Source organism: Myxine glutinosa, chromosome 11 (assembly GCF_964187855.1).
Source record: "Myxine glutinosa chromosome 11, kmMyxGlut1.1, whole genome shotgun sequence".
Taxonomy (NCBI): Eukaryota; Metazoa; Chordata; class Myxini; order Myxiniformes; family Myxinidae; genus Myxine; species Myxine glutinosa.
The window spans coordinates 5,659,162-5,684,003 of record NC_136271.1 but is presented as its reverse complement, the minus strand read 5'-3'; the positions used below and the strand labels follow the sequence as shown (position 1 = coordinate 5,684,003).

The 24,842-nt window shown below is 47.5% G+C and overlaps 1 protein-coding gene across 1 annotated transcript in view; it reads left to right on the top strand.

Moving 5' to 3' along the window:
• SLC24A4 (solute carrier family 24 member 4) overlaps nucleotides 1-24,842 on the top strand; it is a 247,878-nt gene that overhangs the window by 63,108 nt on the left and 159,928 nt on the right. Inside the window, exons 5-6 of the mRNA XM_078765934.1 lie at nucleotides 16,091-16,175; nucleotides 21,483-21,586. Coding sequence (XP_078622060.1) covers nucleotides 16,091-16,175; nucleotides 21,483-21,586 — 189 coding nt within the window. The remainder of the gene's footprint in view (nucleotides 1-16,090; nucleotides 16,176-21,482; nucleotides 21,587-24,842) is intronic.

Here is a 24,842-nt window from a genome sequence, read left to right as displayed (position 1 = left end):
CGACCTCCAATGAAGACTTGCACACTGGATCCTCCCTTCTAACCACTTGCTGCACTGCTTCTCAAGTCTCCTGGCAGATGAATGTCCTTTTTGTAAAAGGCCTGAAAACCTCTTTCATATTTACGTCGAATGTCAACGGTTGGCTCCTTTATTTATTTTTCTTAAGAATTGTTTTGGCAGGATTGGTTTGGTTTTCAACACTTGTGTTTTCATTTATGGCTTAGACATCTCACACAACAATTTGAATGATGTGTTAGGTAATTTCCTGCTTGCACAGGCAAAAATGGCAGTATATAAATCAAGAAAAAGAAAAGTTGATGATCTTGGAGCTAATGAGGAAAATGCCTTGTTCTTGTTTAAGAATCTTGTGACGAGCCGTGTAAAGTTGGACTTTGCTTTTTTTCCCATAACAGGAAGGCTGCCACAGTTTGAGGTCAAATGGTGTGTGAAAGAAGTCATTTGTAAAATCCTGGAGAAACGTTTATTGTTTTGTGAAATGTTTTGTACATAATTTTTACTGTATTAATTTTTTTTGTCTCTGTTTTTCTCCTTGAAATGAGAATGTGACCCCTATTTGGGGGTTTTCTTTTTTCTATTTTTATAATAAAAAAGTCTCTGTCTCTGTCTGTCTGTCTCTCTCTCTCTCTCTCTCTCTCTCTCTCTCTCTCTCTCTCTCTCTCTCTCTCTCTCTCTCTCTCTCTCTCTCTCTCTCCTTCTATCTCTACCCCTCTCTTTCTCTACCTCTCTCCTTCTCTACCCCTCTCTTTCTCTACCTCTCTCCTTCTCTACCCCTCTCTTTCTCTACCTCTCTCCTTCTCTACCCCTCTCTTTCTCTACCTCTCTCCTTCTCTACCTCTCTCCTTCTCTACCCCTCTCTTTCTCTACCTCTCTCCTTCACTACCCCTCTCTTTCTCTACCTCTCTCCTTCTCTACCCCTCTCTTTCTCTACCTCTCTCCTTCTCTACCCCTCTCTTTCTCTACCTCTCTCCTTCTCTATCCCTCTCTTTCTCTACCTCTCTCTCTCTACCTCTCTCCTTCTCTACCCCTCTCTTTCTCTACCTCTCTCCTTCTCTACCCCTCTCTTTCTCTACCTCTCTCCTTCTCTACCCCTCTCTCTCTACCTCTCTCCTTCTCTACCCCTCGCTCTCCCTACCTCTCTCCCTCTCTACCCCTCTCTCTCTCTACCTCTCTACCTCTCTCTCTCGACCTCTCTACCTCTCTCTCTCTCTCTCTACCTCTCTCTCTCTCTCTCTACCTCTCTCTCTCTCTCTCTACCTCTCTCTCTCTCTCTACCTCTCTCTCTCTCTCTACCTCTCTCTCTCTCTCGCTCTCGCCCCCTGCAGGCCGTTTGTGTTGGGCGTGGCGGCATGGCGGCTGTGAGCAACTGCTCTGTGTTTTGGTGAGTCCGTTGTGAGTTTTTCCCCCTCTCCTGCCCTCCCCTGCCCCCCCCCCCCTCTCCTTTTCCATCCTGTGTGCTTCGGCATTGTGTTTTCATCCGTTCTGCACCCTTGTCTTCCTAGAGAGAGAGAGAGGATTGAGAGCGGGCCCATTTTGGGTGCGGCCTACTGGCTTTGACGGCACTTTGTAAGCCATTTTTGTGCTTATAATGCATGTTTATTATTTACTTTAGTTCGATTATTTAGGTTTGATACCTTCTTGTCCGGTTCGGACAAGGGGGGAGGTGGGGGGGTAAATTCGCTGGTATGGCGAATACACGCTCTCGTTACGAGGCGTTATCCTTGCCCTACTGAGGACATTATCCTTGCCGTGGGATCCATCATAGGAGACGCTAATGTTCGAGCGGCATCACGTATGAACCAGAAATTTGTCTTCGTGTCAGAAGAAAAGCTCGTTCATGACGTCGTTAGTACCGGTCTAACCATAAAAGGGGGTCATTATATTACGGTATCCCCTATGGATATGCCAGCGACCAAGATAACAATATCCAACGTTCCACCGTTTATGCCAGGCGAGAAACTCCTCTCCGTTCTGTCTCGTTATGGTAAAATTGTCTCCCGAATCTCAATGATTCCGCTCGGGTGTCGCAGCGATCGTGTCAAACACGGAATGAGCTTTAGGAGGTACGTGTACATGACTCTCCCGGATCGCGGAGCCGATACAGGTTTAAATATATCCTTCAAAGTATCGTTGGATGATCGGGATTACCACATGTATGCTTCCTCAGCCTCCTTAACTTGCTTCAATTGTGGAGAATTCGGACACGTTAAAAGATTCTGTCCTAAGGCCTCTTGTCTGAAGTGTGGTGTACCGGGACATAACGAAAGGGATTGTAAAAAGGCCAATCCGTCCACCGCGTCTTCTGACACCCCGACCGTGCTCGCTGACACCCAGACCGTATCTCCTGTTACCCCTACCGTACCTTCCGTCACCCGGACCGTATCTCCTGTCACCCCTACCGTACCTTCCGTCACCCGGACCGTACCCTCTGACACCCTGACTGCACCTTCGGACGCCCCGACCGTACCTTCTGACACCCCGACCGTACCTTCTGACACCCCGACCGTACCTTCTGACACCCCGACCGTACCCTTTGACCCCCCGACCGTACCTTCTGACACCCCGACCGTACCTTCTGACACCCCGACCGTACCTTCTGACACCCCGACCGTACCTTCTGACACCCCGACCGTACCTTCTGACACCCCGACCGTACCTTCTGACACCCCGACCGTACCTTCTGACACCCCGACCGTACCTTCTGACACCCCGACCGTACCTTCTGACACCCCGACTGAGTTGTCTGACACACCGGTGCTTTTCGATTCAAATGTGATGACACCCACCGATGTGACTGACACAACTAGCATTCCCCCCTTTCCCGAACCCATGAACGAAGAATCCATAGTGTATGCTAAAAAGCGAAGAGCACCAGTGCCAAGCAATTTTGCTGGTGCTGCAAAGAAGGCGGTCATGGGCGGCACCATTCCCGGTGCACATGTGTCTGAGTGTCCCTCTGACATTCCCTCACTAACTGAGTACATGAATACCGTTGTCAATGACACCAGCGAGTCTCATTATGTAAATGAGTCGAAAAATAAAATCTGTACCTCTCACCTGGAAGTTTCCCAGTGCGAAACCTCCAGTGAAAGTATTACCATTTCCGAGCTGGGGAATGGTTTTCCGCTTGTCCCTCCTTTAAATACCGAGCAGACTATGGATTCAATAAACGTTCCCACTGTACAAACGGGGCCGGTAAATCTGAGTTTGCTGGGATCTCAAACCCAAGCTCCAACCCCAGATACAAATATCCACTAAAGTGTTGACGAGTGCTCTCGGGAACACCTTGGGAAACTTGTGAAGGTGCCTCCAGACAAGACCGCGGGGGCAGCGGGTAATACCCCAGAACCTGACGACATGTTATCTGACGTGTCTGAGTCCGAAGATGACATTGAGGCAACCGCGCTGTCACAAGCGATGACAGGTCACTCACAGGTGCCCCCTCAACTCATTTTTACCTTCCTTAATGAAACGTTTCGTAACCACAAAATTGTAATTAAAGACTATTCCCCTGACTTGGCAGCATTCATTTGCACCGCAAAGTCAATAATCAAAGCGCATGAGGATTTTGACCTGACGAAATCTCAATTCCACAGGTTAAGAAAGTTTGTTACCCGAGCAGGTGCGGAGTGTTCCCAAGCACAGGGCGATTTCATTAACACGGAATGAAAAACATTTCCTTTGCGACCTTAAATATGAATGGTGGGGGTGCAAGTCACCTCCGTCAGGCCCAAGTTAAAAACTTGTTTGATCGCAAAAAGGCAAATGTTATTTTACTGCAAGAGACCCACATCACACCTAACGTGGAACATGACTGGTGCCAAACTTTTAAAGGACAATGCTATTGTTACAGATATGGGGGACGGCTCTCCCGTTAGCAAGGGGTGATTAGCCCCTTGTCCTGTTAAGCTGGCCGTCTCCCCGGTCCTGGTACTTGTAACGCTCTCCCGCGGGATGGAACGGATCAGGGTTATGGGTCCAGGGTTTATCCCAAATACCTTTATCCGTCCCTCCGCAGACCAGTGAGACAAGTACCGCTCGAACCCCGGTTTTGGATGGACTAGTTGCCGAGCGGTTTTAGCAACCCGAAGATCGAGCCATTAACAGTACTAAACCCGATCCTAAACGTTGGCCAAATCGTGCCACAGGTGTGCAATGATGGAAACCCCTAAAGCGACCGAAAGAGCATGAAGAAGTAGAAGACAAAGTAGGGAATAACAGGATATATTATTATTTACACACAACTAAAGGAAGAAAAGCAATCAAAGTAATATACAAGGAAATGGAAGAATCAGAAGACACAGTGCAATTATTAACTTATCTATGAACAGTCTTACTTATAACCCCAAGACAACATGAAAGACGGACAAACGGGCACACTTACACGGGGGAAATGGCCGATTGGATTGAATGCCAGCAGGACGGGGCACGGTCCAGGGAGGTCGCTTCGAGAAGGTGTCAGGGCCGGTGGCGTGATGCTGGTTTTTCTCGCGTCGATTCCGCAGTCAGCAGGGCCCAAGACGACACGAGGCGGCGCAAGCTCCAGCGCAAGGGGGCAGCACGTTGAGGCAGTCCGCACACGTAACCATTCGTGACCGCTTCTGTCCTATAAAACCCCGCGCTTGCCCTTTTATGACGTGCTTTTGGGATCAACCCGTGTGCGTTGGATCCGCCCCTCGGTGAGCCTGCCTCAGCCTTGATTGGTGCGAGGGCTCACCGATCCCGCCCCTCTTGATGAGGCGTTGGCAAAGCCACGCCTTGTGCCTCGCGCTTGGCTGACCCCTCCCCCCCCCCCCCCCCCCCGATGACGAGGTGGAGACACGCCTTTCTTCTCCGAGGTTACCTCGTGCGTAATGGAGTCAAATGCAGCAAAGTGGACGGGAGATGAAAATGCAGCAAAGTGGCTAAAGGAGTCAATTGCAGCAAACCTGGCACTTGGAAGATGCCATGGGGCGTCGGAGGGACCTGTCTTATTTAATTGACGCAACACAATGAACTAGTGGACCACAGAGCCTTATACTAACATGTATTAAGGACATAACTACGAGGGGAACTTAAGATTTGCTACGTGTATGCGATGAATTAACTAAGGGCGACCTCTGATCTTTATACTAGAGTTACAGCATTCAAAAGGGGAAAATTTACACCATATTACACACACGATTCCCATATCCCCAACACTGCACCCTCATCCTCCTAGGCACGTCCTCGGGCCTATAAAACTTTAGCTTAATGTGGCATGTAGGTGTAATTCCCTCTACAATTAACCTGACCCTGAGTGCGACAATTTTAAAACACGAATAAATATGTCCCGCTAATTGCGTTGCACCCTGCCTAACAGTTTCACACCCACAGCTAACCGAATTGCGGAATTATTTTCAAAACTAAACATTTACGGTGGGGGAGCATTATTTACATTGGTATTACTTGACTATTTACAAAACGCAACCCAGGAACTGTGATTTTTCTTTTGGGGAGACAAAAAGAAATTCCTGTTGGGAGGGAGGAGACAGCACGCATTGCATCGACGCACCAGTACCAATACACCCAAAGCACCAATCACCAAGAGCACCCTTCGGTGCAACAGTCACCAGTTCATAATAAGCACACATAAAAAAACAACTGGTGGTGGTCTTCCTCTTTTCTGCTGGGCCGATGTTCTTCCTGATGTTTTCTTGCTTCATGCGGCCTATTTGGACATAATCAACAGCACAGAACGTGTCCATTTTTATTTAGGGCCACAGGGGCCAACTAAGGGTGGTCCACCTGTGTGGCATAGGTGCCACCTTACCGAGGTCCGCAAGCAAGACCTTGGGCCATCGTGGCCGGCTCAAGCAGAGGTGCCAGGCCCCGAAACGTGGGGTCCATAAAGTGGTGCTTGGCCGCAAGACGGCGGTCCATAAGTGGTGCGTCAATGCAATGCATGCTGGTTGCGGGAGTTCTGGCTCACCATGGCGGACCCCCGCACGCTCCCCTCCGCGCCCAGAGAGCACAGTCCTCGGGTGGGAGACAGGGGAACAGAAGACAGGTGAGTGAGGGGTAAGGTCACAAGGGTACACATCAATACAAGGCAATGCAAGACGAGGTGCGTACGGAGAGCGAAGTGAGAAAGCTCGTCCCTACCGTACGTCACCCCCCCTGTTACTTACTCTACCCTTGCCCTTACCCCATATGTACAACAATTTACACATTTACAAATTCGTCACTACTGTCACGTCTCCCCCATATTTCTCCTAATGCCAAATTCGTCCCCACAATCCCTCTAACCAAAATTTGCCATCACCAATTCATCATCAATCCTCATAAGGAGGGAGAGATGGAACACTAAGCACAATGTCACACCCACGTCATGATGCATCTCACATTCCAAACATTTGCACAATAAAAAAACATGGCATGGTGTGGAGGTACGTCATCTCAGGTGAGTGGATGTAGATGGTGCGAGGAGATTCTTAATCCTAACTATCTTCTAAATGACTTTAATACACTTTACACTACCCGGGGTCTTCCCTGCCAATCCATTGGCCATTTTACTCTTTGCGGTTTTAAGAACCAAATCCCATTGACCAACTGTGGTGCTTCATCAATTTGGGGTCTCACTCCCCCGATTCAACTCCCTGTGTCCTTGCACAATTTCAGGACTGGGTCGTGTGGCTCCCCCAGCAGGTCTACCCACCTGCACACCTCCACCACTGCAGTTGCCTCCGAGCTTACCTGCTCCTCACCCTAACCTATCTACTGGGGAAGGCCCTCTGGCGCTCTCCCCACTCGGTGCCCTCTCTGGGACTGGGCTACCCGGGTCCGTCCTCCGGATCCTCGGGCCCCATACACAACTCTACCGGCTCCCAGAGCTCACCTGCGGCCTCACCTGGCCGACATCCTAACAGTGGCGGAGTGCTCAACCAACTACACACACTAACAGGCCACCCGCCCAGCCATTTCCACGTCACTAATGCACCCATCCAAACACCATTCTTCCACACGCCCCACAGATGCCAATATCCAACCACAATTTACCTGTACCCTCTACCTAACACTTACACTACCCTCCCTGGGTATTCGTGATGGGGGTCCACTTTTCCCCCATTCACACCTTCGCACCATCCACTCCACTCCACAGTTTCCACCATACTCACTCCACGACCATCCATTCCATACTCCATATATTCCACACTCCTTGTATTCCACACAACCATTCTCCATACACCTGTAGTTGCACACCTGTGCAATCACTCCTACTGGTGCTTCCTGCACCCTCCTTCCTCCCTGGACCATTTGGTCAACACAACACTCAATCACTAGTACTCACTCATACACTGCTCCATACACTTCCGATCCTTAAAACCATTGCCTCAGGCACCCAGATTTTCCCACGCTCACACACACATCCTTCCCGAGCATTGCCCCGCAATTCCTCATTTCACCGATATCAATACTCACTCACACGGCATCATCTAATCTACCTGGTGCCCTGCTAAAACTCGCGCTTCCCAGTCGCCCCTAACATTATTGCGCTCCCTCGTCATTATAATCCAACACCCTCTCTAAGTCCCCACTACCTGTCCAATGTCGCTACCTAACCTTACCGTTACCTATGGTCATCTTCTCTAGATCCCTATCATTATCCTAACCCTCCCGGGCTAGTTTTCACTGCCAAACCCCATAGCTATTGCTCCTTTGCCCCCGCTGTGAGGGATGGCAGAGTTGCCATCCCACCACATCGGGCATCTCTCACTACAAAAATTTTGCTCATCCAATTTCAACCAATCCAAAAAATTTCAATCACTGCCAATCATTCTACCAATCATTCTACCAATCATCAAATTCTGCTAATCATCAAATTCCCTATCCTCAATTTCGGGTCCAAAACACTATCATTATCACAGTCCGCTATACTTGAGCCTCGGTGCGTCGTTATATTTTCAAAGCTCGGCTTCGTAAAGCCGAGCAATGACCGCGGGTGGTTTGTTGCCTGCAGTTGGGTCCATCCGGCATTCACGATTCTGGGGAGGAGGCATGCTCGGGCCAAGATTCCACGCATCATCGCGGCGCGGAACCTCGCGGTCTCTGGCCCGATGACCGAGGCTCGCCCGGTCGGAACCCCGTCCCCGCCAGGGGACGAAGGTCCGACCTGGCTCTGCTCCCCCGGAATCACGCCGATCGCCTCTCTGACGCGGCTCCGACCATTCAGTGCGGGGCCCGACCCAAATCATGCGCGACGCTCCGAAGCGGGGCGACGCAGCATCGATCCGCGCGAAGCTTCGCATCCAACAAAGCGTGCCGCGCACCGAGCGCCCGCTATCCGTCGCCCTAACTGCTAACCCGGTCAACATCGATGCTTCACTCGCATGCCCACACGCACACGCGACCCTTTTGACACTCACAAAACCCAGTGTCTCGGCGCCTCCAGTGCATCCAACACACTCCGTCCATTCCACCTCCGCACTCCCTGTTACACACCACACCTCTCGTTCACACTCGCCGTTCGCACACTTCCTTAACACACCTCGCGCACCGTCTTGCGCACTCTCCTCACTCGGTACGTACTCCGTACCACTCACCATGGGCGTGCACTCTTGCATCCACCCACTAACGCGCTCCGATGGGCTCTCCCGCACACGCGCCACAACCAACTCAGGTGTGCTCCCTTGCACACTCTCACCGTCCATTCCAGGTGTGCATTCTCGCACCCGCTCCACCACCAACTCACTCTCCGTGTCACACTCACCCTCGCACGTACACTCCGTATTGCTCTCACTCCCTGTGTCACACTCCGTACACCCCGACGTGCATTCTCGCTCGCACTCGGTTTCACACTCGCGCTTCGTAACACACTCATTCCCCGATGCACACTTTTTCCTCACAAGCACGCCATTTCCACTCACCCGGGACCCTTCACTAACGCCCGGGTGCCATATTGACCCCAATCGCGCGACAATTCTCTTCGCGCCAAACCCCCTCTTACAAAATCTCCCGGCACCACATACAGCCCGTCTCACCTTCGGGGTTCTTCTTCCTCCCTGCACCAACACCTGCAAATCCTTATAAGGATTATTAAGCACAGCATCGTGATGTGAGCACGGACTTTGCACGTAATCCATTTCTCCCTCCAATTCCCGGGCGACCTCCGTCGTCTTTTCAATTTCCACTATAACTATTGCTTTTTCTTTATTCACCACGACGACCGCTGGCTTTATTAAAATTCCCTCTTCTACCTGAGCGGTCGCCGGCTGCCCCATACCCCGGGTCGCGCTTTCTACCCCGGTCCAGTTACCCGTGCTTTTCTCCACTTCGCCCAACCAGTGCTCCTCGACCCGCTTTACCTCGTCGTGCACCCTTGGGACCTTTTCGCTCAACCTGCGGTTAACCTCCTTCTCAGCCTCCCTTACCTCGTATTCGGCGTTGTCCCTCGCCATTCCCTCAGTTATTTCTTCAATTTTATTACTCAATTTGTTTAGACCGTCATTCTCCCATTTCATTTCCGCCATGATTTGGGCCATGAAGGCTTGCATTTGGACCACCCCAATTGGTGCAGCGGGCGTGACCCCCGCCGCAGCCATGTGCGAGCCGCCATTTTGTGTCTCTACAACCACGTGCGCGAGGGCGCCATTTTGTGTACCTGATACCCCCTCAACCACAACCTCATTTCTCTCCTCCTCCATTTCTCCCACATACATTTCCCTGGGGTCCTGGGTCACTTCTACCCCCCCTTCTGACTCACCCACCTGCATCCGATCGCCTTGACCATCCATGGCACTATTTTAAATTTAGGATGTTAAAAAATTTCGGGCGCTCTTAATTTTTGACCAAATTTTTTGATGTTATAAAAAATTTGGTTCGGGCCTCAAATCTCATTCCCAGACACCAATTGTTACAGATACGGGGGACGGCTCTCCCGTTAGCAAGGGGTGATTAGCCCCTTGTCCTGTTAAGCTGGCCATCTCCCGGTCCTGGTACTTGTAACGCTCTCCCACAGGATGGAACGGATCAGGGTTATGGGTCCAGGGTTTATCCCGAATACCTTTATCCGTCCCTCCGCAGACCAGGGAGACAAGTACCGCTCGAACCCCGGTTTTGGATGGACTAGTTGCCGAGCGGTTTTAGCAACCCGAAGTTCGAGCCATTAACAGTACTAAACCCGATCCTAAACGTTGGCCAAATCGTGCCACAGGTGTGCAATGATGGAAACCTCTAAAGCGACCGAAAGAGCATGAAGAAGTAGAAGACAAAGTAGGGAATAACAGGATTTATTATTATTTACACACAACTAAAGGAAGAAAAGCAATCAAAGTAATATACAAGGAAATGGAAGAATCAGAAGACACAGTGCAATTATTAACTTATCTATGAACAGTCTTACTTATAACCCCAAGACAACATGAAAGACAGACAAACGGGCACACTTACATGGGGGAAATGGCCGATTGGATTGAATGCCAGCAGGACGGGGCACGGTCCAGGGAGGTCGCTTCGAGAAGGTGTCAGGGCCGGTGGCGTGATGCTGGTTTTTCTCGCGTCGATTCCGCAGTCAGCAGGGCCCAAGACGACACGAGGCGGCGCAAGCTCCAGCGCAAGGGGGCAGAACGTTGAGGCAGTCCGCGCACATAACCATTCGTGTCCACTTCTGTCCTATAAAACCCCGCGCTTGCCCTTTTATGACGTGCTTTTGGGATCAACCCGCGTGCGTTGGATCTGCCCCTCGGTGAGCTCGCCTCAGCCTTGATTGGTGCGAGGGCTCACCGATCCCGCCCCTCTTGATGAGGCGTTGGCAAAGCCACGCCTTGTTCCTCGCGCTTGGCTGACTCCTCCCCCCCCCCCCCGATGACGAGGTGGAGACACGCCTTTCTTCTCTGAGGTTACCTCGTGCGTAATGGAGTCAAATGCAGCAAAGTGGACGGGAGATGAAAATGCAGCAAAGTTGCTAACGGAGTCAATTGCAGCAAACCTGGCACTTGGAAGATGCCATGGGGCGTCGGAGGGACCTGTCTTATTTAATTGACGCAACACAATGAACTAATGGACCACAGAGCCTTATACTAACATGTATTAAGGACATAACTACGAGGGGAACTTAAGATTTGCTACGTGTATGCGATGAATTAACTAAGGGCGACCTCTGATCTTTATACTGAAGTTACAGCATTCAAAAGGGAAAATTTTACACCAAATTACACACACGATTCCCATATCCCCAACACTATTTTAGCAATCTGTCAGCCTCATCTGCTGGGGTTGGGTTTTTTCTAAAGCCAGGTCTCGCTTTTGAGTCTTGCTATTTTCAGGAAGTCATAAAAGGCCGGCTTATTTCCCTTCAGCTTGCACATCAAAACTTCCGCTGTACCATTTTCAATGTGTACGCACCTAGTGAGAGCAGGGACCGAAAGGCCTTCTTCACCTCCATGGTAAACCACCTGAAATCAGTTGATCTCGACCAATGTGTGTGCATTGGTGGTGACTTTAATTGCACCTTTGACCCTTCGAAGGACAGAAACTCTGCAGAACCCCACCCCGAGTCCCATGCGGACCTATCCCGTTTCTTTAAGACGGCCGGTCTACTGGATGTTTGGCGATTGCATCACTCCAACATAGTCCAGTATACCTGGTGTCGATGTGCCAATGGCCGGGTGTCTTTGGCAAGACTCGACCTCTGGTACATTAATGTACCCTTTAGGAACGTCGCGGCCTCTTCAGGTTGTTTTCCGTCATTGTTTTCAGACCACCATATGGTAACCTTAGATCTTTATTTTCCTCGACCCACATGCAGAAATAGTTACTGGAGGTTTAACGTTAAACTTTTAGAAGATAGTTTATTTACAGACTCCTTTCGTGATTTCTGGGCTGAAATGAGTACTAAAAAATCTTCTTTCTCCTCAATTAGTCTTTGGTGGGACAACCGAAAGGCCCAAATTCGAGTATTTTGTCAACAATTTATTTCACACTGTGCCAACGTAAAACATATCACGATGGCTTGCTTGGAAGCAGATATCTTAAGGTTAGAGGGCAAGTTGGCCAAAGAGAGCAACGCGGTGAACTATCGGTTGCTACTCGAGAAGAAGGCCCAATTAAGGGATTTGATCCATGAAAAAGCAGCGGGCACACTGGTTAGGCTAAGAATACAGAATATAAAGGTTTCAGATACCCCAACTAAGTCTTTCTTTCACCTAGAAACTGTAGAGAAACCAGCACGACTTATATCTTCGGTTTTGGACCCAGGGGGGAACATCCTAACAAATCCAAGTGATATAAGATTAAATCTGGACTTGGTTATGACTAACTTCCCTGAAAATGTCTGCTGCTCTTCTTCTGCTCCAATCGGCTCATCTGATCATGTGCTTGTTAAACTGGACATCTCTCTGACCATTCTCAGAGAGCCTCCTCAGCATTGACGAGTCTGGCATTTCACTCAGGCCAACTGGCACGGTCTTCAAGCAGCCATCAATCATCTGGACTGGTCTCCCATCTCTACCGCCTCTGACATCAACTCATCCTGGGAATTCTTTCAAAGTAAATTGCTCTCTCTCATGCACAGATTTATCCCATCTCGTCTTCAGTTGTCATACCCTTCCTCCCGTCCATGGTACACGGAATCTTGTGGTGAGGCTGTTGCCCAGAAACAACTTGCTTTCGTCTCCTGGAAAGCAAATCCAACGGAAGGAAATCTCATTTCCTTTCACAAAGCCCAAAACAAGTGTGTGTCCACCCTCAGGAGAGCCAGGAAACAATATCTCACCGTTCCCAAGACCGAACTCTCTTATCTGTCTCCCTCTTCCAAATCCTGGTGGCATCTGGTCAAATCTGTTTCTGGTGTTTGTTCCCCCTCCAACCCCTCCCTCACCTCAAACGGCTACACGGCTGACTCCGCACGTGAAAAACCTGAATGCCTCAACTCTGTGTTTGCCTCTAAATCTTGTGACCCAAACCCATCCCTCTCTGTACCCACCGTACCCAGTCGTACCCAGCTGCTCCTGGACTCTGTGTCCTTTCCTCCTGACAAGGTGGAAAAGTTTCTGTCAACCCTCGACTCTGATTCTGCAACTGGTCCTGACGGCATCAGCCCACGGGTCCTAAAATCATGTTCTTCCGCTCTTTCACTCCCTCTTTCTGTTCTCTTCACCCTCTCTTTTGCTCAAGGTCATCTGCCATCTGCTTGGAAATCAGCCAACATCACCGCTTTGCACAAAAAAGGTGCAAAAACAGATCCTAGCGCACTACAGACCAATCAGCCTTCTCCCAATTATCAGCAAAGTCATGGAATCCATCATTGCTTCAGATATGAAATCTTTCCTCTTCTCCAATGGCTTGATCTCTGACCATCAATTTGGTTTCAGACCAGGTCACTCTACTCTGGACATGCTGCTTCTGCTTTCTCAATAATGGATGGAGGTCCTCAATGCCAAACAGGAAATTAGAGCTGTCTCCCTTGACATATCACGTGCCTTCGATACGGTCTGGCACCCTGCTCTGCTCACCAAACTCTCCTCTTTTGGTATCCATGGAAATCTCCACGCATGGCTGGCGGACTTCCTCTCTAGTCGTAGTCATCGTGTGGCCCTGAATGGGTTTCTCTCATCTCCTCTTCCTGTTCAGGCTGGAGGTCCCCAAGGCAGTGTTCTGGGCCCTGTGCTTTTTCTGGTCTTCATCAATGATCTCTCTGACTCTCTTGAAAAGCCTCTCTATCTCTTTGCTGATGACTCTACTCTCTGTCGCTCCATTCTTCATCCCTCAGATCGGCAGTCTGCAGCCTCCTCACTCTCTGCAGACCTTGACATAATCACAGACTGGGCAAACAAGTGGAACATGTCTTTCAATCCTGACAAATCTCACACTCTTACGATGTCTCTCCGAAAAGACCGACTGGACAACCCTCCCATCCACTTTCTGAATAATCCTCTCCAAGAAGTTCTGTCACTCAAGCTTTTGGGTCTCACTATCTGCCATGATCTTTCCTGGGAAAACCACATTTCAAATCTGGCCTCCAAAGCCAGTCGCCGACTGGGCATCCTCCGTTGTGCGAAGTCCTTCCTTGGCACACCTGAGCTCCTCACCACATACAAGGCTTTCATCCGCAGCTCAATGGAATACTGCTCTCCCCTCTGGGCTGGTGCTCCTGCCTCACACCTAGCTCATCTTCACGCTGTTGAAACCAAAGCATTCAGAATCATTGGAATCTCCCGCGATGAAGCTAACTCCAAGGGCCTCTCACTCACTCACTGCAGGCAGGTTGGTGGTCTTTCCGTCTTCTACCGACTCCTCTCTGGCCTTGCCCCCCCCCCCCCCCCAGCTCTCTCTGGGCTCTGTCCCGCAAATATTCCTACAGGTCGCACAAGATCTGCCTGCAACCCTCTTATGGTTAAACTGCCAAAATCAAGACTCTCTGCTCACCTTCACTCCTTCATTCCTCTTTTCTCCCACCTCTGGAACAAACTCCCTCACTCTCTTCAATCCCACTCCACCCTCCAGGGCTTTAAAACAGCTGTTCACCACCATCTCTTATCTTCCCCCATCCAAAACCTTGATCTTTTCTATCCCCGCTAATTTCACCCCAATTCCACTTTTTTGAAATACCAACTTCTGTCCTGGAAGTCCTTTGTGTCCTTGTGTTTTATACTTCTCCCACCCCCCCCCCCTTCCCACGCCTCCTCCACCCAAGCCCTCTCCCTCCCACACATCTCCCTGCTCTTAAATGTTGTGTGCTCTCAAGTGTTTGTGTGCTTACCCTTCTCTTGACTTCCGCTCCCTCTTTTTATATATTTTGTTTGTCTGGTTGATTTGTTTGTGAAGTAAATGTCAGCTCTTTCACGAGCCTCGATTCAGTATCCCAAAAAAAAAAAAAAAAACCTCTATGGGTATTCATGTCGTTTGTATGTGTGTTGTTATTGGATGCTACATGGCTCTCAAGGCGCTAATTACATTATTTATATTATCTCGATAATCGTGATAATGAGGTACATTGTCGTGATATAGATTTCTCCATTATCGCCCAGGTCTAGTATATATATATTGTTGCGGTATCCGGAGGGACACCTAGGGACTCACTCCCAGCACCAAATTGTTACGGTGCTCGGAGGAATCCCGCTCCTGAACACCGAATGTGTTACGGTCCGGGGTTCGGGTTTACTACGAGGGGGATAACATCCGCTCCTTCCCGAACTTACCGGACCTGCGGCTGCCGTGCACGAATAACTTCGTACTTCGCAGGTTGCAAATCAGCAACTACGAATGCCGATTGGTCCGTCACGCGATAGCTTACCTGTACCACGTGACGGTGCCAATCGGAGAACGCACCGTATGTACCCTTCGGCGGTTTCCTTTGTTCCTTGATGGAAATTTGGACGGCCGAGCAAAAACCGTTGGTATCCGCCAGAGGGATGCTAAAGCCGTTACAGTCGATGTTAAACTGGATACGAAGAATGGCGGATCAATGGAGAAGAGACATTCACAGACAGAGAGAAAGGGAAACGTTTTAACAATTTGATTTCTTACAGATATTTACAATGTGATTATTTCAATACCAAAGAAAAAAGGGACGAGAAGCAGAAACTTAGCTTATTCTACACCTTATTACGATTATTACGGATTACTTTAGTGGTGCGTCGGATGGCAAGATGCAAAATCAACGTAATGGTCGTTCTGGGTGGGTTTCCTATACACTGCGGTACTCAAGCTTCCATTTGGGTTCCTCGTCACCATGGTGTCAAGAAACGGAAGCGGCCCCTTCTGTTCTTCCTCACAGGTAAATTTGATGGAAGGAAACGTTTCATTGACGCCCTCCTGGATTGTATTAACAGCCGTGCTGGGGCAGATGACAAAAGTGTCATCTACATAGCGGTACCAGACACGTGGCTGTATTGGGAGGGATGGGATGGTGCGTATCTCAAGCTCTTCCATCACCATGTTGGCAACCACCACAGACACTGGGGAGCCCATCGCAGTGCCGAACACCTGTTCAATCGTGGCCAGATTAAAAAACAAAACAGACATATTTGTATAAAAGTTGCTATAATCAACATGATTAAGGTGTCGCACCAATTCAGGTGGCTTGTTAGATCTAAATTATTTCTTTTCACCACAGTGGTTAAACCTTGATGAAGATGTTGCTGGAGCGACTTTCATGGCTGCTGGAAGCTCAGCTCCAGAACTCTTCACATCTGTGATTGGTGAGTGACAAGCTTAATTAACCGGCAATTGTATTTTCCAAACACGTTTGTAATAATGTACATCGCTTCAGGGTCATCTCTTTACGATATATGGGGTGGAGGCTGAAACTGAGAAACTTGAAATTGAGGAAAATGACTGCTTTCTGCTTGAAGGAATGAAGACTGCTTTCTCAACAATGGATGGAGGTCCTCAACGCTAAACAGGAAATCTGAGCCGTCTCCCTTGATGTATCTCGAGCTTTCGATACGGTCTGGCACCCCGCCCTGCTCCCCAAACTTTCCTCTTATGGTATCCATGGAAATCTCCATGCATGGCTTGTGGACTTCCTCTCCTGTTGTGGTCAACATGTGGCTCTAAACAGGATTCTCTCATCTCCCATTCCTGTCCAGGCTAGAGTTCCTCAAGGCAGTGTTTTAAGGCCTTTATGGGCCCTTTGCTTTTTCTAATCATCATTAATGATCTCTCTATCTTTTTGCTTTGGACTCCACTCTCTGCCGCTCAATATCTCAACCCTCAGATCGGCAGGCAGCAGCCTCTTCATTCTCTGCCACTCCATATCTCAACCCTCAATTCGGCAGGCAGCAGCCTCTTCATTCTCTGCTACTCCATATCTCAACCCTCAATTCGGCAGGCAGCAGCCTCTTCATTCTCTGCCGCTCCATATCTCAACCCTCAAATCGGCAGGCAGCAGCCTCTTCATTCTCTGCTGCTCCATATCTCAACCCTCAAATCGGCAGGCAGCAGCCACTTCACGCTCTGCAGACCAGGACAAAATCACGGTCTGGTCAAACAAGTGGAACATGTCTTTCAATCCTGACAAATCTCACACTCTCACCATGTCTCTCCGAAAAGATCGTCTGGAAAACCCTCCCATCTACTTTCTGAACAACCCTCTCCAAGAAGTTCTGTCACTCAAGCTTTTGGGTCTCACTATCTGCCATGATCTTTCCTGGGAAAACCACATTTCCAAGCTGGCCTCCAAAGGCAGTCGCCGACTGGGCATCCTCCGTCGTGTGAAGTCCTTCCTTGGCACATCTGAGCTCCTCACCAAATACAAGGCTTTCATCCACAGCGTAATGGAATACTGTTCTCCCCTCTGGGCTGGTGTATCTGCCTCATACTTAGCTCAGCTCGAGAAGGTTTGGAGGAGGTAGAAGTAAGGAGAGACGCATTTATTTGCCATGAAATGTGTGAATCGGGCAGGGGTATCAATAATCCTGCCATATTTGCATTGTATTAAATAGATTCCTCTTTTATGGGATATTTTACCTTTTTGGCATTTGTATACAATTTGATGGATTTTCTCATCACCAAGGTGATGGGCTTGTATAAAGGGAAGACCCTCCATCGCTCAGTCCGTATATTAAACTAAGTAAGACGACATTTCATATTTAAAACTTTCCGGTTACCTCTTTAGCCAGATGAAAGCATTCCTTCCATTAAACTAATAGTGTAAGTTTATTGAATATATGATAATTTTTCACAGGTTATTGATTATGCGTTAGCTTATTATTACATTTGTATGATGTAGTGTAAGCGTATTGATTACATGATGCATTGGTTGCGAATCGGAAAGACAAAGGTGATGGCAAGTGGTAAAGCATGTGATGAGGTGGAAAGAACTGGGAAGTGGCCATGTGTTGTGTGCAGGAAGGGTGTCAGAGTGAACTCCATTCAATGTAGAATGTGCGCTGAGTGGGTTCATCAAAAAGGTAGTGGTTTGAGAGGGCCATTAACCAGTGTGGCAGCTACATTCAAATGTAAGGTGTGCACAGAGGGAGCTGCAGATGGAGGAAATGTTGAGTTGGATCTTGGAGACGGCGTGAAGCTGGAAGGTGTGAAAACATTTTGCTACCTCGGAGACATGCTGAATGGAGAAGGTGGATCAGACTCGGCAACGGTTGCTGGAGTGAGATGTGCATGGAAGAGGTTTCGGGAACTGAGTGGCGTGCTGACGAGGAGGGGAGTGTCGTTGAAGCTGAAGGGAAAGGTGTATGCTGCAGGTGTGAGAAGTGTTATGATTTATGTGGGCGAGACATGGGTAATGAACGTAGAGCAGCAACGAAGGCTGGAAAGGGTGGAAATGCAATGGTTCGGTGGATGTGCGGAGTATCATTGAGAGAGAGGAAGACAAATGATGAATTGCGAAAGATGATGGGAATAGAGCCTGTTATGGATGCCGTGAAGAGGAACAGGTTGAGATGGTTTGGTCATGTGTTGAGGAAGGATGAAAGTGACTGGTTGAAAAGAGTGATGGAAATGAATGTAGAAGGAAGTAGAGGATGGGGAAGACCGAGTAAGACTTGGCTAAAGATGGTGGAAGAAGAAATGCGGGCAAGGGGGTTAACAAGGAGAGATGCAGAAAATAGGGCAAAATGGAGAAGATTGTCATGGGGCCCGCAATGCTAACCCCCGCTCTAGCAGGGAAAATGGCCTTAAAATGCCTGTTGTTGTTGTTTGTTTTATTGGCTGCCTATAAAGGGGGATCATCACTTTTGAATGCTAATTAGTGGCCGGACCAGATTGCAGGCAGACTCGTTGGGTTTGCTGATGATCAAGCACATCCGGCCTCCTTCATTCATCAATAACGAGTGTTAATTGGTTTGGCTGTACAAATATTTGACAGAATTTTACTCGTGTGGTTATTTTTGCTTGGCAAGGCAATAAAGAGCTATTGGGTTGTGCAGGTGGATTGTTTCCAACATATTGTTCCAGCCAACCAAACGTTAACGGCGAGTATAAAATAAGCAGAACCGTCCTTTTATGGAGCAATTTGTGTGATTAAGTTGCAGTCGATGAGCTGTACATCCTTGCTCCCTTTAATGACCCTTGCTTAAGCACACTCTCAATTTCCTACTTTTCTCTTTAGTAATTTCAAGGCCCACAGAAAAGCAAAATGAGTTTCTGCTCATAATTTTATCCTCAGGAGTATCTCCAGATTACATCTGCTGAGGGAGAGAGGGATAGAGGGATAGGGGGATGGGGAGGGAGAGGGATCGATGGAGGGGAAAGAGAGAAAGAGAGAGAGCGAGACTGAGAGATGGAGAGACAGAGACAGTGGATGGAGGAGAAAGAGAAACTGAGAGAGAGACAGTCGATAGAGGAGAAAAATAAACTGAGATAGAGAGACAGTCGATGGAGGAGAAAGAGAAACTGAGTGAGAGATGGAGAGACAGAGAGACAGACACAGTCGATGGAGGAGAAAAAGAAACTGAGTGAGAGACAGTCGATGGAGGAGAAAGAGAAACTGAGATAGAGATGGAGAGACAGAGAGACAGAGACAGAGACAGAGACAGACACAGTCGATGGAGGAGAAAAAGAAACTGAGTGAGAGACAGTCGATGGAGGAGAAAGAGAAACTGAGATAGAGATGGAGAGACAGAGAGACAGAGACAGAGACAGACACAGTCGATGGAGGAGAAAGAGAAACTGAGTGAGAGATGGAGAGACAGAGACAGACACAGTCGATGGAGGAGAAAAAGAAACTGAAATAGAGACGGTCGATGGAGGAGAAAGAGAAACTGAGTGAGAGATGGAGAGACAGAGACAGAGACAGACACAGTCGATGGAGGAGAAAGAGAAACTAAGATAGAGACGGTCGATGGAGGAGAAAGAGAAACTGAGTGAGAGATGGAGAGACAGAGACAGACACAGTCGATGGAGGAGAAAGAGAAACTGAGATAGAGACAGTCGATGGAGGAGAAAGAGAAACTGAGTGAGAGATGGAGAGACAGAGACAGACACAGTCGATGGAGGAGAAAGAGAAACTGAGATAGAGACAGTCGATGGAGGAGAAAGAGAAACTGAGTGAGAGATGGAGAGACAGAGACAGAGACAGACACAGTCGATGGAGGAGAAAAAGAAACTGAGTGAGAGATGGAGAGACAGAGACAGACACAGTCGATGGAGGAGAAAGAGAAACTTGGAGAGAGACAGTTGATGGAGGAGAAAGAGAAACAGAGAGAGAGACAGTCGGGGGAGGAGAAAGCGTACATTGACATAAAGGGAAATTGAGAAGAACATGGGAGTAAGGGAGATGGTAAGAGTGTTGGTGATAGGGAATTAAAGAGATAAATGAAAAGTGAATACACAAGGACATACAGAAATGGAAGGGATTTTGGGGGTAGATTGGGGTGGGGGCGGAAGATGGAGAGTGGAGGGTTTGCTGGTGATCCAAAATTCCACCACCATTGAGCAAGTCGGCTATTTTGTGGATTGTCCCTTACTTTTTGTTTATCTCAATACCTTATTCCACCCGCTCATACTGCCGTCTTTCTCACAGGTTGTACAGAATGTTGTTTTTCAGACAACCAATGCTTGTACTTTCCATGCATCCTGTAGTTGAGATCACGTGTTATATTTACATCCGACCCCAAAGGTGGACGTGTGAGTTATGTTTTCACCCCTGTCTGTCTCTTTTTGTCTGTGAACCTGATATCTCAAAAAGTTATGGACTGATTCAGGTGAAATTTGGTGGACAGGTTGGGTGTGTGACAGGGACGCATTGATTAGGTTTTCGAGGAGATCCGGATCCAGATACAATAATTTTTTGAATCTCTTAAGTGATTCTTCAACATTGAGAGAAGGAGCCAAAAACAATATATAGCATAATATCTCAAAAAGTTGTGGATGACTTGGGACAAAACTTGGTGGATGATTTGGGTAGGCGACATGAACAACCCGATTCGATTTTCGTTCAGGTCCGGATTCAAATCCGGCGTATCAGTGGGATACAAAAGTTGTCCTCCAAAGCCAGCTGCCAACTGGGCATTCTCTGTCGTACAAAGTCCTTCCTTGTCGCACCTGAACTCCTGTTCACCAGCAAAAATAAACACCTGTTCAAATTCAGAAGACCACTGAGTTGTTGTTGTTTTTTTATATTTACTTTGTAAGCAAGAAATTTTCAGATATGGCAACAAGAAATTTAGCCAACCACCTGTCACTAAGTTTTGTTTGATCCGCTCCATTTTATTTGTCTATTGGTTATGGGCCATCTCCATATTCCGTACATAAAGAGGAGAATTGGGGTGGGCGAAATATATTGAGAAGATTAATTTGATGAACAGAAGAGGAGTCTGGGGGAGGGAAGGAAGGATTATTGAGTTGGGGGGAAAAAAAAAGAGGGGAAAAGAAGAGAGGGTGACCCAAACAACTAGGGCTGTGTAATAAACCATTACACCCCCCCCCCCCCTCCCTCCCCGGGTTTATGAGTATACACCTGTGTTTTGCACCATATGCTTTCTTGACAATAGTCAAACAAATTTGTCAGATTGAAACATCATCGGTTACCTCCCATCCCTACCCAGGTGTTTTCATTACCAAGGGCGACGTCGGTGTTGGAACCATCGTTGGATCAGCTGTTTTTAATGTCCTCTGCATAATTGGTGTATGTGGACTGTTTGCTGAACAGGTGGGTCACCACGAAGCAGGTACACAGCAGTTTCCATGTAACTGTCGATGTATAAGCAATACGTGCATTCTGTAAGGTGTTTACGGCCATTTTGAATCATGTAAGCCTTGCCACTGCATGTTCTTCAATGTGCCATGCACAAACTTATCGATACATTTAACATTTTGTGGTCAAATCTGAATAATTATTATTTACTCGTAAAAAGTCCATCAAAAATGACAGGTTAGAACAGTTTATTCGATGGTACAGGCTTGTAAGTGTGCCAAAGTCTGAAGCCTCGGCCTAGTGTCAGGTTTGCTTATATCTTCTTTATTTATTAGACATCCTAAGGACGTAAGTGAACACTCATTTTGCTCCGCGCACATTGCACCTGACGTGCAGCAAATTTCACCTCACTGTGCCTTGCTTTTATTGTTATTTAAAAACAAGACCGAAAGTCTAACAGCGGTGTAGCCGGGCTTGTAAAAAATATTATAAACCACAAACACATGATTAGCTTTTTAAACAGATGCTGTTTATAACATTGAACAAAGAAATTTGGAGGAATCCCGACATCCGTGAGGTAAGTTTAACTTAAAGAACTGAGGGAAGATCTACTGTAATCTATATACCCCACAAGGGTTGGGTTAATAACAAGCTATCAAAAAACCAAGGTGAATTCCTTACTTCCGCGGTTGTTCGTACGGTACACCGCTTCAATCCATTAACCTTGTATTCATGACATTGGGATTAAAGTGTTATGGTCATATTTACTATATTATTATTATTATTACTATTACGAAAACGATACTACTGAAACTATACACTACTGCATTAAGAAACCTGGGCTTAATTTGTCTGAAGCGGTCCAAAGGGTAGGCATGAAGCCTAAGGCCTATACGTACCGTATTGTTGCAAGAGACGTAACGCTCATGCTTTTGATATTTGATGGTCATTTTAACAATCGGTTTGCTTGTGTTTCACACTGAATGAAAAACGTAAAGGTAGAGGATGGCAATCGTGATATATTACAGGTTCGACGATATGTTCGGCCTGAACGAAATTGGAATCAAAATGACGGTGTGGAGAGTCAGCCGCCATAATTACATCATGCGTAATCACATCCCCCCTATCATGTGACCAGATCCTCAGCTCTGATATACCTCAATTGGTATACATTTGAGGGGACATACAGACGGACAAACACTGTTCTAGACGGCTTTGCCCGATGGGCTACGCCATAATAACACTTCTGTACACCGCCCTTGAGGCTCAGTTTGCAGGCCACCGTCTACAATTCCAATAGAAGAGACATAATCACTCTTTTATGGAAAATGTTTTTCGAGTTTGTTTTATTCTCAAAAATAGACCGAAGTGAACACACATTTGTGGTAAAAGATTGAACTTTAAAACCTACCCTTGTGAAGGGAGACAGACATCTGTACAAAAACACTGGCTGACATTGTGTGGTAGATTTTGGCTTTTTGCCAAATTTTGCAAGATTTTGGCGAATGTGGTAGATTGTGTGGTAGATCACAATGTGAACTGACGTTGTGGTAGACAATATTTTTGGCCACCACTGTAGATATATATATATATATATACATAGTCAAGGCTCGTGAAATAGCGGTAACGCAGAACAGATCAAGATGCAACATATAAAAAGGGAGAACATAGATTGGGATGGACAAATGAGAGATGTGGGTAACGATGAGTGGAAGGGGAAAATGCAAAGGTTGAATGAGATGGATACATTAGCAAAATTCTGGGAGGGTTGGAGGGTGGTTTAACGGATGGAGAAAAATATTGGTCATGGTTTTGGATGTGGAAATGATTTTAGATGGTGGTGAACAGCTGTGTTGAAGACCTGGAAGGAAGAATGAGATTGAAGAGAATGTGAAAGTTGATTCCACAGGTATAAATGAGGAATAAAGAATAAATAATAAAAAGAGGAATAAATGAGTGGAGGTGAGCAGTGATCCTGGATTTAGGTAGTTTTACTTGGAGGGGGTTGCTGGTGGTCGCCATGCATCCTGCAGACTCCCTGGGGGGGGGGCGGGAGGGTGGAGGGTGGAGATAGCATGGAGATGTCAGAGGGTGCAAGACCAGAAAGGAGTCGAACAAAAGACAGACAAATCACTATCCGAAGGCGAAGTGCTTGGGGCATAGACTCAGCTTCATCACGAGAGGTTCCAATGACCTTAAAGGCCTTGGTTTCTACGGCATGAGGATGAGTAAGATGTGAGGCAACAGAGCCAGCCCAGAGGGGAGAGCAGTACTCCATCAAACTGTAGATGAAAGCCTTGTAGATGGATAGGAGTTCAGGTGTGCCAAGGAAGGACATTGTACGACGGAGGATGCCCAGTCGGCTGCTGGCTTTGGAGGGCAACTTTGAAATGTGGTTTGCTGAAGAGTGAAGAGACATCATGGCTGATAGTGAGACCCAGGAATTTGAATGATTGAACTTCTTCAAGAGGGTTGTTCACACAGTTTATGGGATTGTGATTTTTGAACGAAATTGTGACATCTTTCACACCCACAATCTAAACGAAGATGGCATAGCCAGACGTAGTCGGCCGTGCGACGTTGCGTTCTGTGACGCAGCGCCTTCCTTCTAGGAATGCACGAGTGTGGAATTTTTAGTTTCGGTTCCAAAGGGTCAAAATCTATGACCATACAGTTTAAGAAGAGAGTGATCGTACAACCCAGTGAGTTATCCTTTCATCCCTCAGCTATAACACCTTACCCTTCGCCAAGATCTCCCTTCCAGGTACTGACCTTGGTCAGTCGTATAATCCCAATAGTACATTGTCTTTCGATACAAAATCGTTTTTCCTTATTTGCAGTTTTAACTCGTTTAACGTTGCTCTCAACGACACAAATCAATTCACAGGAATGTCTCTTATTTGTGGATTAAAACTGGAAAACAAGTCACAGCGTTTCAATCATTAATGCTTTCATTAAGTCTCACTTGAAAAATGTGTCACATGTGTTGCTTCATCATTATTCTTGACAGGTATCGGTGAAGGTAATTGTTTGTTACAGAGACAAGATATGAAAGTTGAGCCCTCGACGATGAACTGTCATATTTCATTACCGTTGTCAGATTATTCCTTTTCCGCTGGGATTTAGCCGTGTGAGTGTTGCGCATCACCCTTTCAATCAGGGCCCGTTAGCATTCCATCTCAGAGTTGATCTCCCATCCGCCTGGGGATCTTTCCTCGTCTTGGGAAGAATATTTAAATGTAATGTGCTTTTGTACAGAAATAAATTAATT